The 15,750-nt window shown below is 40.6% G+C and overlaps 1 protein-coding gene across 3 annotated transcripts in view; it reads right to left on the bottom strand.

The window, feature by feature from the left end:
• The window catches only part of ddah1 (dimethylarginine dimethylaminohydrolase 1), a 105,376-nt gene that overhangs the window by 1,057 nt on the left and 88,569 nt on the right, over positions 1-15,750 (bottom strand). For all 3 annotated transcript variants that reach the window (XM_084723720.1, XM_084723719.1, XM_084723718.1), the window contains 2 exons: positions 15,240-15,359; positions 5,863-6,006 (listed from right to left, as the gene is read on the bottom strand). In XM_084723720.1, coding sequence (XP_084579846.1) covers positions 5,863-6,006; positions 15,240-15,359 — 264 coding nt within the window. The remainder of the gene's footprint in view (positions 1-5,862; positions 6,007-15,239; positions 15,360-15,750) is intronic.

Raw genomic sequence — 15,750 nt, forward strand, 5'->3', positions numbered from 1 at the left:
AGGATATTTTTCTCTTTAAACTCTCGCTTCAACCCTGCTGTGATACTGAGCGAGGCCTCGCGGCACAGCCAGAGGGACCAACTAAACAAATTCTTATCTTGTGATGCAACATGGCTGACGAAGCCTCTGGTGAACGGATTGCCATGTTTAAAGCCACCGCTCTTGTGTGCCTTATAACTCTGGATTCCTTTCTAACCAAGACATGTTGTGTAATGTGGGCACCACACACTCTTCTTTATATGGTGCTAATGCATATTTCTACTCATTATTTGCGTAACTGCTTTTTTGAAGAAGAAGAAATTTGGTCAAAAACTAAAGATAAATAAAGATGCATTTAAATTTTGACCTGATGCCACTAGATGACGTAAGTATCACCAAAGTGATTACAGTTCATCCTGAGGAGAACATGAATGTATGTTACACACACTGTTGCCATAAGTCAACTTGCCAGCTACAAATGTCAAACTCATAGTTAGACTGACATTGTCAGACTAATTCACAAATGTGTTGGAAATGCTGTGGCTATTGGTCATACAGTTGGCGAGTAAAAAGACAACAAATGGCTCAGCTTCAACCTGGATATCATCCATCATGGAGCACCATCAGGTTCTGTTCATTTTGGTATTGATCTGGAGTGCACAGAAGACTTGAGACTTCAGAGGACCATGCATATGAATGTCCTGGGTCCAGGTTTGTCCCCCCTCAGTCCGCATTTTGGTTTAACACGCTGCTAGTTCACCAGTCACCAAAACAGGAAGAGCAAACTTTTTTTAACCAATGAAATGAGACATTCAATGGTATGCGTCTGTGATTGGTTCAAACGATGTTCATGCCACAAATGAACCGCTCCAGAGTTCATTTGATAGTGGTCCAAGACCACCCCTTTGTGGTTGTTTGATCTGAACCAGAGTTTGAGTCTGATGTTCATACCAACCGAAACAAACTGCACCAAGGGGGTAAACACTCCAGGGTTTGGTTAAATGGAACTAAACAGGATTGTGAACTTGGCCATAGTCTGGAAATTTTGGACGTAATTGGATAGACTGATGCGTTGCACTAAAAACATACAACTCTTTTGTCACTAATCGAATCAAAATCACCCCATATTAAAGAAATGGCTGTGATTGGTCTGACAAGATCCAGGACGGGTGGAAATCCGTCTGACCAGGAGGGTGGCCAGATCTATCTGACAGAGCAAATGAACCATGAATTCACAGATCTGGTTCCCAGTGTAGATGAGTTAAAGAGTCATCAAAGTCAGGTCATCAGTTCATCCCAAGGAGAACATGAATCTGGGTTACACATTTTTTAACTGCATTAAATGGCCAATCACAAAAGTCAGCCTTCTGGTGGCACTAGGAGAAAAGCCAGAGGATCACCAGTTTAATTATGATTCATCCTCTGGGCACCATGAATGCGTGTACCAAGTTTCATGGTCATGTCCAATAGCTGTGGAAACATTTCACTCAAAAACAAAAAAATGTTAACTTCATGGTGAGGCCAGAAGAAAAGTTTGGGCATAAAAAAAGTCACATCTTCTGAGGAACAAAGCAATTCATCCAACATGTGTTGAGATATTTCAGCCTAAAACCAAGTTTTAGACTGAGCGAGTGAGTGACACCACCATCCAAAAACCTTCTTTTTAGACCATACCATCAGAGGGTCAACTCAGGGAAGGCTGTGCTTTTGTATAACTCCCCCAAAACAACATCACTAAATCCCCTGCTGTTTATAGCATCTCCACCTCCGAAGTGTTTCTTTTTTTTTTTTTTTACATTTCCAGCCGAGTTCTCATTACTGCAGTTGAGATTTATATGTTGGGACGGAGGGTGGCATGGTCCCACACAGTGGGGGCTTCTATTTTTCACTGGGCCTTTTGTCTGCTCACTTTCTTTATCTCCAAACCGAGCCCTCTAGAGCCGTCGCCACTGCTAACCATTAAAGATGTCCCGTCTCCACCCCCTCCGACCCCACCAATCCTCTCTCATGACCCCCTGCCTTTGTTAATGTGGGACTCTTATGTAACTTCATGAGCAAACTAAAAATAGACCGGAGATTAGGACAGACAATGTTTAGAGTTAGAAAGCAGCAGAAGTCTCGCAGATTGTCTGAGAAATCTCTGCATCTCATTGGAGGAACAAGCCACAAGTTCCCCTGGGAAACACGCACCAACTGTAGACTTACTGTACAGCAAGACGTGATAGTCAGCTCTGATAAAACTATCCCTGCTGTCTTAAGGCTTCTGTTATGTCTTGTGCTATTTATATTTTTCCACTTTCATGAAGCTACCATTTCTTAAACATGGGTTTGGATCAAATAATGATTCCAGGCCAATTTCTGGTGGGTTTGAACATTATAAACGGAAACTGGATCATGGAACAAATGTACATTTCTCAAATATCGCTCCAAATGGTCCATGAAAAGGTGCTACCAAAGCAGGAAGCACAAGTTACACAAACAGATTTTTATTATGTTCCAGTTGAATTCCCTCAGTTAATCTTCCTGGAAAAAACTGAGCCCCCGCTGTGGATCTAAGTCCAAATATGCATAATTTTGTGAATTCTTCCTTCTAAAAATAGCTGGCGGAGGTTGGGGTTTCAACCACAGAGTACATTTTGAGGTCTGAGGACTGTCTCTGCAGATTGTAGGTTGCTGGGTTCGATCCTGTGAGAATCCTTCTGACTTGTTGTGATGTGGAGTGACCCCAAAGCATCCAAATAACACGGCTACTGCTCAGCCCGTCCAAACCCCAGCAGACAAAATGAGACAATAACACGTCATTCACGGTGTGCTACTCAGAAAAACAACATGCAAGAGTCATGAGTTCTTCACTACGTTTGCAAGTAGGTCAGTGTATGTCTGAAAGAAATGCCAGAATGGTTGTACTTGTACGCGTTTGTGCAGTGACAGTGTATGCTGGGACACACTGTTGGAGATGAGTTCAGCCAGGTATGTCGAGCCAGCATACAGCACTTAACAGTTTAACACAGAACACATGCTGTAAGGAGGGTGCCCAGGGCACGGCTCCAATATTTCTTTAAAATTAGCCTCATCCTTGTAAATTCCTCTTGTGATTTCCAATATGAGTTTCTGAAATTGTGCCAACTTGGCAACCATTAGTGCAAAAAGTAAATTTTTTTTCTGTCTAACAGCAAGCCATTTTACTTTCATCTCAATCAGTGCAGTCATGGATACATGTTTTCTCAACATGTCTTTTTGGCGTTTCACCTTTATCTTACATCTTATGATTCCAAAAAAAACTTGGGATGCAGTGTAAAATAAAAACAGAATGCAATGATTTGCAAATCCCTTGACCTATATTCAATTGAATACAATACAAAAAATATATTTGATGTTCCAAATGACTTTTTTTTGGTAAATATTCACTCTGAGTTTGATGCCTGCTATACTTTCCAAAAAAGTTGGGACAAGGGCAACAAAAGACTGCGAAAGTTGTCTACTGCTCAAAAAAACATCTGTTTGGAACATTTCACAGGTGAACAGGTTAACTAATAACAGGTGATAGTATCATAATTGGGTATTAAAGGGGCATCCTTGAAAGGCTCAGTTGTTTATAGGCAGGGATGGGATGAGGTTCACCACTTTATTTAGAATTTAGAGATTTACAGTCAACAATATCGTTACAAGATCCAGACAATTCAGAGAAATCTCTGCACATAACGGGCAAGGCTACACCAAAAACCAACACTGAATGCCTGTGACCTTTGACCCCACAGGCATCACTACATTAAAAACTAGGAATGGGAGAGAAAAAAAAAACAATGCTTTTTCAGTATTGCAGTTCTTTTTTCTACGATACCTGAATTGGATTTGGATTGCTGAATCATTTTTTAAAAAACATAAATAAGTAGTGCTTAGTCTGCTAGCGCGATACTAACACATAATAGGAATTTCCATTACCATGCTAATTGAAATTAGCATCATAACCATTGTAACACTAACTTAAACTGATCTATTTTAGTTCACATGCTTAACATAAAAAGACGTGTGCTCATACTTTCAGATATATATTTCTTCTGACTGTTCATTGCTAACTCAGTCTGGCTTCAGCACTCCTCACTGACCAGCTACGGCAACTCAAAGGTTCAAAGCGTTCAAACTCAAAATTCACTATGCCAAAGTTCAATTTCATGAGTGACAGACGTTAATTTAAAAGGTTCTATTGTGCTGCATGCAGTTTTCAGGGGCTCTGTTCATGGGGGCACCACAATAAGCTATAAACACTATATTAACATACTATCACCTTATTAAATTAAAATAGGGAACATGTTAGCAAAGAATGGCTTATTTGCACATCATTAGCATTGAGCTGTGGTTGTGTTGAGTTCCCCTGATGAATGTATGTCCAACATTCAGTCTCCTTTAAGCTCTGATTTGGTCTCAAACAACTCTTGAGGAAAATATCTGCGTCTTCAGCCGCTAAATGCTCCACTATGTTCACCAGCTAGTAGCAGTAGCTAACTGTGCCTTTCTGCTAATTAACTACTGGATACACTATATTTACAGACAGTGTATCCTGGGGGCTCGAATGAAGGATTGCTGCTGTCTTGCTTTTTATGAATACAGAGGGGTATTTAATTTTTGTAGGCCAGATGTATCTGTATTTTCTTTGGAAGTTTTCATATGTTCAAATATGTTTATACATGCATTTTTCTTATCGCTAATATGTAAATTTACTGGTCATTAATTTGGCTGTTGCAATTATGAAATGTGATTTGTAGTATTTGTTTTCTAACTCAGTTTTTTCTTTCTATTGTTTGACTATTGATCACACTGTTTCAATTGATGCATATATTTATATGAATGTTTTACAGTATGAGATGACACTACAGTGTAAGGTGGTATAGCCATTTAGTCACGTCCCTGATAATTGTAAGAACATAATATCATATTTTCTCTGACATTTATGTGCTCTTCTTACTTTTTAATCAGGATAGTTGACGTTACTGTTTATATGATCAGTAGCAGCTCCTTGTTAATCACTGGAAATCTCCTGGTCTGTGCTTAATACGGGTTACACCCACAAATGACACATTAATGCTGAAGAAAGCCGGGAATTAAATCCTATCAGTGAGTGATGATGATGTCATGTTCATATTTGGAGTTTTTTCACTGACACTGATGAGAGCGGCGAGACTGAACCAAAACAGTAAAGTTGGAGGTCTTAAAAACCAAAACAACAAGCGTAAAGACTCTAAAAGCAGTGTCTGGTGATAACTGAACCGGTGTGACACGAAGAGTGGCGGCTTTCACATACACAGTCATTTGATTCATCCTTAAGAGAAAAATGTTGATAACAGTAGCTTAAGAACCTTTAATTTGATGACTCTAAGGGAAAAATAAACTCCAGCGTCTCTGCCTCCTGGTCTGTGGTCAGCGTCATGTACACAAAAGGTCACTTCACATAAAACTACAGGTTCCTTTGTCAAAACACTCAGTGTTGGTTGTGGTTGACCCGCAGCGGTCTGAGTAAAACAACCACACAGATTCTTACAGGGCGTCCCTCCCCAGGCAGTTGTTTGTCTCAGAGGTCTGGACGGAACAACAAAGACAAGTGCTCTTTAAATTTAAGCCACTAAACCAGTGTGACTGTCCTGACGGTAAGGTCTAACCTCAGAATTGTAAATGAATGTGTGACTGTGTGTGAGAGACAAAGTTACAGTGTGTGGATGTGTAATGATGTCAGTGGTGGTTGGTAGACCATGCAGCCCATGAGTTTGATTCCAGCCTTCAGTCCTTTGCTGCATGACTTCCTCTGACCCTCTGCCCCATTTCCTGTTCATCTCCAAGCTGTCCTGTCAAATAAAGGCTAAAAAAGGCCCAAAAAAAGCTCCCCGTTACCTTTGCACTCTCTGGATACTCCTCTGCTGGGCTGTGCAGCAGCACGTGTCCCTTGTTAGGCAAGTTCATGTAGATGCAGTTGGCAGCGAGGTCATCAGGCACCGTCAGTTTGTCATAGCGATGGTCACTCATCTGCTGCATGATCTACACACACGAGAAACAGACAGATGGACAAGAAAAAGCCATTTAGGTAAACAAACACAGAGACAGACAGAACAGTTATTCAGACACTTTGAGTCAGAAGCAAGGCCACAATACCAGAGGCAGAACCACATCTTTCTGCCGGCCAAACCACTCTCGGGGCCTGGGGGGCCTTAATGGAGAACGCAGGAGCAGACAGACATTCTTTCTCAGCAGATGTCATGTTATTTATGTAATCTGAAGGAGCTGAAGGTGGGACAGGCAGCGGGGGGAAGAGAGGCGGAGAAGACGCCCATGTTGCCAAGTGGAAGTCGGGGGGTGAGGATGTTATGACCAGAGGAGAGGCAGGTGCCTCTTAATGTTTATGAGCAGAACATCTGCGGACGGATACCTCAGAGACGAGGAGGGGAGGGGAGGTGGAAAGCGAGTCAACATTCAGAAAAGGTATTTTGAGAAGTGAGATTTTCAGATACAGACATCTTTAATCACGGGCTGAAGGAGTTTGTGCTAAGGTTTTCTTAAGATCAGTCCTTAAAGTGGACTCAGTACTCACAGGAAGGCAGCACCTGCACACTTCTACATTTTACTTTTTGGTGTACTGGGACTTTTTCTTGAACACCAGCACTTCTCACAAGGTGCCGGTACACTTTTCTGTCCTCTCCACAACTCCACATCAGGTTCTCTGGGCAATACATACTGGACCTAAATCAAGGGTCAGCAACCTGTGGCTCTTTTGCTCCTCTCCGGTGGCTCCCTGTACATGTATGACATTTGTGTGGGGGTCTACTATGGCTGGTGGAACGTGTGGAAAGCTATGATGATTGGTTAAATTTGCAGAAAAGTTGCAGTGACTGGACAAAATTGCAAGATCATACAGAGTTCCATGGAGATTGGCTGAATTTGTGTGAACTGTTGCAATCGCAACATCGCAACTTCCTGGATGACTGCTTGTGTATGAGGAGACACTTTTTTTCACTTTAAGCACAGCTAATGATTAACAGTCAAAAAACACTATTATGATAAGTTGATGAAAAAGGAAATGTTAAGTACAGTACAGCAGACTTTGCATAGAAATTCATCTACTCCCACCTGTGGGACTCGACTGCAATTCAAAATGTGTGACGTCTGTTTGACGCACATATAGGTTTGGAGGAGTTGCTGTGAGTGAATGTGATGACACAGCTCCAAACGTGGGAGAAAACTGTGGTGAGCACAATGGGCTCTGTGGCTGAAGATGTTTTCATTTCAGTTCCCACTAACTGCACCTACTGCATGGGAGAGGATCGAGGCGTTTACCGACCCAACTGTTTTTGTATGTTGTCCAAACATGGATTACTTTGCATTATGGCATAATAAGTCAAATACGCTCGCACCTCTTGTACCTCGGAAAAATGACTCATTGTCATGTAAATACTGATCCAACCCAAAAGCAATCGTGCTGATCTGACCTCTGTACTGAACTTGGGCTTTCTTGGGAAAATCTGTCCAGCACACATGAAGTGACACATTTTAAGCTTCTGGCAGCAGCAACAGCACTTGGTTGGAATAAATAGGAGAACAATTGTGTGGTTAATATGAGCAGTAAATCCCATCATTAAACAGAAAAGTCAAGGAAAAAGTTGTCACAGGACTGGACTTGTTAAATAAAGCAGTGATCTGTGAACCAACACAGTCATCAGTTTTGCACAATGTTAGAAACAATGAATAAAAACAGGAAATCATGTATTACACCAGTACAGCATAGCCTGCATTCTTAGAAACAAGGGTTCCATAAGGGTTCTTCCTAAAGGGCCGATGTTCTACTCAGAACCACTTGCTAAGACCCTTAAATATATATATTAAAAAAAAGTAGAGCCCAGTGAGTGGGTTCTATATAAAACCCAAGGAATATAATAAGGTTCTAAGTAGAAGTTCTGGGTGGAAACCCTGAGGGAAAGTTCTGGATGGAACCATTGTACCATAGAAGGGTTCTCTGTAGAAACTCTAATATGGGGCTCTGGTTTTCACAGATGGTTTCCAGGTATAACCCTTTATGCTGGGTTGTAGGTAGAACTTACTGAAATAGTTCCAAGAGGAATATTTATAAAAAAAAAAAAAAAAGGTTATACCAGGAACCAAAAAGGGTTCTCCTGTGGAGACGAGCTGAGGAACCCTTTGGTTTAAGTTAGTACTTTTATTTCTAAGAGTGTAACCAATACTTTTTACACATCTTATAGCAATAACTCATATTTGATTCAGAAACAATAAATTAACAGGCCCTGCAAAGAAGTGACAAAGCAAAATAAATCAAATTAAGTTTATAGAAGCTGACACTGCAGGGCTGCAGGGTGGAGTACAAGCAGAGAGTGTGTGTGTGTGTGTGTGTGCATATGACTGCATGTGTGTAACCAGACCAGACACATTCCCAGGTCACTTGTGGGTGTGTTAGGTGACTGCAGCGGCCCTAAATGAAAACACGGCCCATGTGCGTGACCGCCAACACGGTTTCTCACACACAGGGGGATTAAGAGTGGTAGAGGGGAGAATAAACGTTGACTCCACCAAAGATCACAGTCATTCCCTGCTTCACTCTCCGTCTCTAAAGCATTTCACTTTCACAAGAAAAAAAAGAAGAAGACAAAAAAAAAAAGAAAAACTTTTCAGGCTGTAAGGAAAATGTCCCGCAGCAGAATTTCATCGGGCTTCGTGAAAAGTTCTGATCCATGAAATGCAATTTAATCCACAGAATATTCACCTGACTAATGGAACATTTGGTTCTCTGTTCAGTCAGTGGGTTCAAGCAGTCAATATAAGACCAGGCTGTATTACAGAAACTTCCTTCCTTTAAGTGAAGATAGGAAGAATCTAAGAAATCCCAACTAACTTTAGGAATCCTGTTTTATCTTACTTTATCCTGTATAATACCAGGAAATCCTGAATCCTAAATTCAACATCGCTTATTAACTTTTATGTCTGTTACCTTGCAACAGACACTACTTTTTTCATCACGCCGAGCTAAACTACTTTGTGACCTTTGTTTTTTTTTTTTTACCATTCTTACATACTAAAACATGGAAAAAAATGGAGCAAAAACAACAATGGGCACTTAACTTCAAGACAGATGAATTAGAAGCGTTGGTAACATCAACACTAACGCTAACCTTATCTACTGGTGACAAACATTACTGTTATCTACTGTTAGTGAGCACTACCGTTAGCTGTTCTTTGTCAACACCACTGTTAGCAAACATTACCGTCAGGTCCTGTTAACAAACACTAGCATTAGCTTAGGGAGAAAGTGAAAATTAGGACAGCTTACTTACTGGGGGGTTAGGATGCTTGTGGAATACACATTTATTATCTTTTGTTGGGATAATAACTGATTTAGGAACTGCTCAACTGTAATAGCTTTTTTTTTTTTTTTTTTTTTTTTAAAGCAAACCGTCTCTGCCGCATCCATTTTGTAAAAGCAAAAAACAGTAGCCATACATATAGCTAATAATATTGTTAGCGAACACTATTGTTTGCTAGTTGGTAAGTTAGCTACTGCTACAGGTTGAAAGTGAAAATTAGGAGACCTTAACATTTATTCTAAAGTTAGGAGAGTTTATTTAACATTTTAGGAGGTAAGGATGCTTGCACAGTTGCCAACTGCCTGACTTAGTGACTTCTCAGGCCGTCTTGGCGACAAATTTGCTCACCCATTCTTCAAATGGAATAGGGTTCTCCTCCTCTCCCTCTTTTGTGCTATGCTTGCAGACAAGAGGACGGACATGCCTAGAGGGGAACCCCGGACTTGAGAAAGATCTTACTTAAACCAAAATATGATCTTGCCAGCATTTTGCAAATCAAGTTTTCCCTTCTCGACATGACCCAGGAGGACCCCGCTCGCTGCTGGAGAGGTCAGTTGTTGTGAGTTTCTGTGGTTACGTTGACACCGTCTCTCTGAAACGTTCTCGCGATTGGAACTTTTCAAAGTGTGAGTGAGCTTCTCTCACTCGTTTACTCCATAGGGCAGAACCATAGTTTGTTGTTGTTGTTTTTTTAACTTCAAATATGTTCCTATGTTGAGTTTGTGATTATTTGGCTTAAGGTGATCTCTTCCTTGCTTTCTGCAACCAACACAAGCTCTATGCAAATATTTGTACGATGACATCATCAATATGAAACTGAAAGTCTGACATCATTTGGCAACTTTTAGTGAGTTCTGGAGCCAGTATTAGTTACTGTCATTGGAAAATAGTTGCCAAAGCTAGAAGCTTGTGTAATAAACATTTCCCATCTTCAGTTAGGATAGGAACATTGATTTAGAAACTGCTCAACTGTAATGTTTTTTTCTTAAATTAGGTCCTAACCCTAATTGCCATGGTTACCAAACAAAGATATCTGCAATTCAGGAAGTTTCTGTAATACAGGCCAAGATTACTAGCTCATGTAGAATTGAAGATGTTTTAATTCAATCAAATCTTGAGGCTCAGGTAATAACAAATCAAGGGAAGGTTATCTTTGTTACTGCATGCTTTGAAGCACTTCTTGGATTAGACTTTAAAAAGCTAACATCAGTTCGTCTGCCTCCCACCATTAAATGCCTCGGATTTGCGCATCTTCTTCAAGTGTCTAAGAGCAAAATAAAAAATGGAGGACCAAAGCTTCTAAAAAGTAATCCTGGCCATCGACCAGGTATTCAGCTACAACAAATCAGCAGCAGCCTACGTCTGGACAGTGGCTGATGTCCAGTTAATACACAAAGTGGTAACTGGGCAGCAGAATGTGCTCAGTCAGAGCTGCTAAAACAAAATGTTTACTGGAAGGTAATAAAATCCCCCTCCTGGATGATGACAACCTTGACCAGTTAACAAAAACACTGACAATTTACTGGACCTGATGCCATCCACTGTGGCCATCGGCATAATCTGTATTTTGGCTCCTGGTGTGAATACTTATAATGCTTATTGTAGCAATCATTCCCAGGAAGCCTTTAAAACTTTTACAATACTTCTGTTCACTGATGAACAACAGCAGCATGTACAAGACAAATCCTACTTGAGGCTGCTTCCAACTCCAGAGGGGAAATGAAGCTGAAATTGCTTCCTGTTGATGTACAATAAATGTTTGTTATTGCTCCTTGACACACATTTCACTCTGGACATATTATTGGTCTACAGAGAGTGTTTATTGTTGCACCCTGAGGTATCCGATGGAGGATGACTTAAGAGGGAAGGAAGGGAAGGGGAGGAAGCAGAACATCTCTGATTATACTGACAAAAGAACAGAAATCAGAAAAGTGCCCTGAAATAATTCATATGTCTTATATTATCTAATGCGTAAACAAAGAACAATTCAGAGAGCCTACACTGTAATCTATGATTGTGTCCGTCTGAGTCTGCAGCTGACTCATCATTGGCAAGGAAACCCAGAGCTCACATGCCATATATGGCCCTCTTCCTGATATCATACACACTGCAAAACTCGACGACGAGTGTGATTCCAGGGATGTCTGCAGGTCTGTTGGTCCAACAGTTAGGCCTGACTGAAATATCTCAAAAACTTTTATTGTGTGTGTGTGAACTGTACCTTTATTACCATGAAATTCTGTACATACATCAATGTGCCCTTCTGGATCAATCTGTACTTATTCTCTAGTTTAAGCAACGCTCATGATTCCCATTAGCATCACCTGTACTTTGTGCTTGGTGCTAATTAGCAAATGCTAACTAGCAAATGCTAGCATGCTAACATGCCAAAATATATGATGGTTAAAATGGTAACCAGTGTGCCTGTTAAATTTCACTTTGTTAGCATTGTAATAACACGATTATTAGCATTCTGACATTAGCATTTATCTCAAAATGCCACTGTGGAGACAGGAGAAGCTCAGGGTTCAGGGTTTTCTCATACCTGGTTAATGGTTTATTTTAATCCAACTCAAAATGTCTTTTCATTATAGCTTATAAACCACTTTTTAAAGAAACCATCTTTTTTTCTTAATACACAGTAACACTCTTTATCTTCCTCCTTGTGTATATGTCACTAGCGTGGCTGGAGACTCTTAGTCCTATAATGACAATAACATTATTGATATAGAACATTTCAAAATAAAGTTAAAAAGTGCTTAACTAAAAATAAAAGTAAACAAAATTCAAAACATATAGAACAAGATAGAAATATATAAAAAATGGAAAAAGATAAAATAATAAATTATTTAAACAACTGCAACAATTGCCAACTGTTGAGAAAAAGCCATGAGATAAAACTGAGTTTTAAGAAGGAGAGATTTGAAAGAGGTTACTGAGTTCGCCTGCCTGATATCTCCAGGCAGGATCGTGTTTGATTACTGTCTCAGCAAGAAACAAGGCAACAGTTCAGAGACCCAAATCTGTGACCTAAAATGTGTTATCAGCTGCTGCTCTCTGACACCGCAGCTGAAGAACTCCATGAATGAATGCATGCTTTGTCAGCACGGAAACATAACACTCAAAAGCTGCTTCTTTTCCTGATATTAAACATACTTTATAACCCACCTATTCATTCATTAAACACCTCAGTTAATCAAAGATGGAGAAGGTTCTTTTGTAGTTTTTGGGAACTTGCTTGTGTACATGAGCGTGTCTGTTGTCAGCATTTGCTGATCAAACACAACTCATCCCGACTACAACCTTCACCGTGCTCTCACCTCATTATCTATAAAAATCAAGCGTGTAAACATCTGTGAGGTGAAGATCAAACCCTGACCAGCTGAGAGTTATGACCTCATGAATCAAACAGGGCTGACTGGGCGGGAGGGGACAGTGTGTGAGAGAACAGGGAGTGGGCGCTGCCTGCGGCCTCTGACAGAGGCGGTATTTCGGGATGATGACTTCATGAGCGAAGCTCGGCGGTGACAGCCGCAGATGGATGATGAAATCCATCCGGTCAACATGTATTCTCGTCCCCGGGAGAAATAAACAGACGGGAGACTACACCTGACCCACACGTATACTACTCATTCTTGAGAACTGGGACAAAACCGTATTTTTAGGGGGTTTTGATTTTTACTCTTCACAAATAGGCTGGGAAAAATATTTTGAAAGGTCAAACTCTTGGCTATTAAACCTTGTAAGGGGCCGACCAACTCAGCTCAGTTAAACAGCTTTTTTTGCAGCTGAGAAATTGAATTTTGTCAACTCCGTCAGACACACAAAACCATTTCTGACACAAAGAACACACGTTCGGCACACCATGAATTGATTTGTTATAGTTGAGACACATCTGACAGCAATATTATTTAATGAATTTATCCAAAAAATATCAAGTTTACCGGTGCTTGAGCAGCATCCCCGCCTTTTTTGAAACCAGGAAGTGAGACAGGAGTCCTTTGGGTAGAGATGAACCTTTTTATGCCTGATTAAATAATGTTTTTTTTTATAAATTCTGACAGCGCTGGAGGAATATTTTTAAAATAAAGATGATTCTAATCTAATTTTAACTTTTCAGTGGGTATTGGTTTTAGATTTTGAAGGTTTTCAACACATTTTTAAGTTGGTTGAAGTTGTGAATTCTTGTCTCGGACAAGGGTGTTTTCTGGCACAGGACAAGTTTAGAAATTAAAAGCATTAAAGCCAACCAATATATTTTAAAATTACATATGTTTCATATTTATAAATCATAAAAGAACACATTTTCATAAAAAAAATAAATAAATAAAGACTTAGAGTGTGAGCAGTTGTAGTAGCAGAGACTCACTGTTCAAGAAATCCCAAATAAAAACTGAGCTAAACTCTAACAGAAAAATTAACAGCCTTATTATGCAGATGTCAAAATATTTACCTCCCTGAAGACAAACTGAATTAGTCGGGCTCCAACTTTAATTTGCACAAACTGTCTTTGTCCAAGGGAACATACACAGACAGGACGCCTCATTGCCATAAGAGCTGCGTCCACATCCAAAACAAGCACTTTGAATTCATTAAAACAGTGTTCATGAGACCTCACTCCCCTCACAAAGAGAACATTACCTAATTACAAATCAAGGGGTCGTTAAAAGTCCTTTAAAACAGGAGCTAATTGCTCCAAGAGAGGGTGACGTAAGCCGTAATTAGAAAGCGAGCAGTCTGTCATTAAGTCTCACTAACGGCCACTCCTCGCTCCAGTAGCTAATTACCAGGGTGATCAAACAGGCAAGAATCTTAATGAGTCAATGCTGGAATATAAAATCAATTAGCACGTGTGTTTATGCATCGATTTGTTGAGTTCTTGTGTTCACATCAGCAATGCAAACGTGCTTACAAAAACCAGCAAGTCTGACCTTGTGCAGGTCTCAAGTACTTCGCGTCATTAGGATGTGCTGCCGGATGGTCTGGTTTTAATTGCCCCTGAGATACGCTGACTTTTATTTGACTTAAAGTAACCTCGTGTATGGCTGGGCCAGTAGGGGGGGGTGTCACACTAGGACGCTTGTGAAAAGCTCTGCCTGTGAGGATCTGCAAAGGCTAAGGGTGTATGTGTTTCATGCTTACGTAATTAGACATACAGCATGTGTTTCTATACATATTCCACTGTGTTGCAGTCATATTTGCCGTTCAAAAACAGTCTCACGTGTTCATGTTTGGGAATTTTTGGGATAATTCCACCAGAGGGATGGGCTGAGATTTATTCCTCTCTGTGAAAAAGGCCAATCTGTCTCTGTCAGGGTGTAAACTGCCTCCTCTTCAGCATCCCCAGGGTTTATTTTTTTCAGGGCTGTTGTTGCAACAGAGCCCGATCGATTCAGCAGCCTTTTATGCGGTAATGAGCTCAAGCTGTTTAATAGAAGGACAATACCTTTGTAATTGAAGCTGGAGCGTGAGCACCAGGGGCAATCCCCTCAGTTTAGCCAGGAATATGAATTAATGAGGAGGGATTAAGGTGACAGGTGGTTTCAATGTGCTTGCAGCGGGAAGCAGCAATCAGGCTGTAAGGAAGGCTGTCTGCTTTGAATCAACACGTGCGATGTTCTGTCTTGTGGTGTTATTCTTGCTGAATTCTTTGCAGAACAGGAGGAAAAAAAAGACAGGGCTGTTCATACCAACAGCAAGGAGCCAAGAGTCAACTGAAGAATTAAGAAAAAAAAACAAAAACAAAAAAAAAAAGAATCAGCTGCGTCAATGTGCGTCACAGTTAGACAAACAATGCCGCTGCATTGATTCAGTGGTTTCCATGACTACAGCAGGCAGAAGAAAAGCAATGAGATGATGCTTTTGTTGCACATACAGCACGCACATATACACAAAACTCCATACTTTGAGGGCTTTCTGTGCCGGTTCGCTGGAGCCGATGACGATGAGGCCTGGTCCTCCCATACTGCAGAAACTTTTCAGGTGAAGCCCCTCCAGCACAGGCACGGTCGACACGGCGTAATCCTGCAAAAAACACAGCACAGTTAGATGGATAAAAAACTGAACATGATGAGCGTCATGAAAATGGGACAGGAAAAAGTCATAAAAAAGAGTCAAGAGTTGCTTAACATCACTTTTGGTTTGCAGTGCAGATTGTTTTGGTGTGAGTTGCCCAGTTTTAGAGATATCAGTCAGAGAGATGTCTGCCTTCTCTATAATACAGTGGATTTAGATAGCACTTGGCTTGTGGTGTTTAAAACGCAAAAAAAGTGAAAAACACAAACCAATCAGCACACAGCGTGCATCTACTCAAGGACAAGAGGCTCATGCTTGTGACAGTGTGGGATGTAAACATTAATGGCATCGTCCTCGGCTGAGCTGTAACTTCTTGTCCATGAGTAGATGCACACTTCCC

This window comes from Lutjanus erythropterus, chromosome 7 (assembly GCF_056507025.1).
Source record: "Lutjanus erythropterus isolate fLutEry1 chromosome 7, fLutEry1.hap2, whole genome shotgun sequence".
NCBI classification, from domain to species: domain Eukaryota; kingdom Metazoa; phylum Chordata; class Actinopteri; order Lutjaniformes; family Lutjanidae; genus Lutjanus; species Lutjanus erythropterus.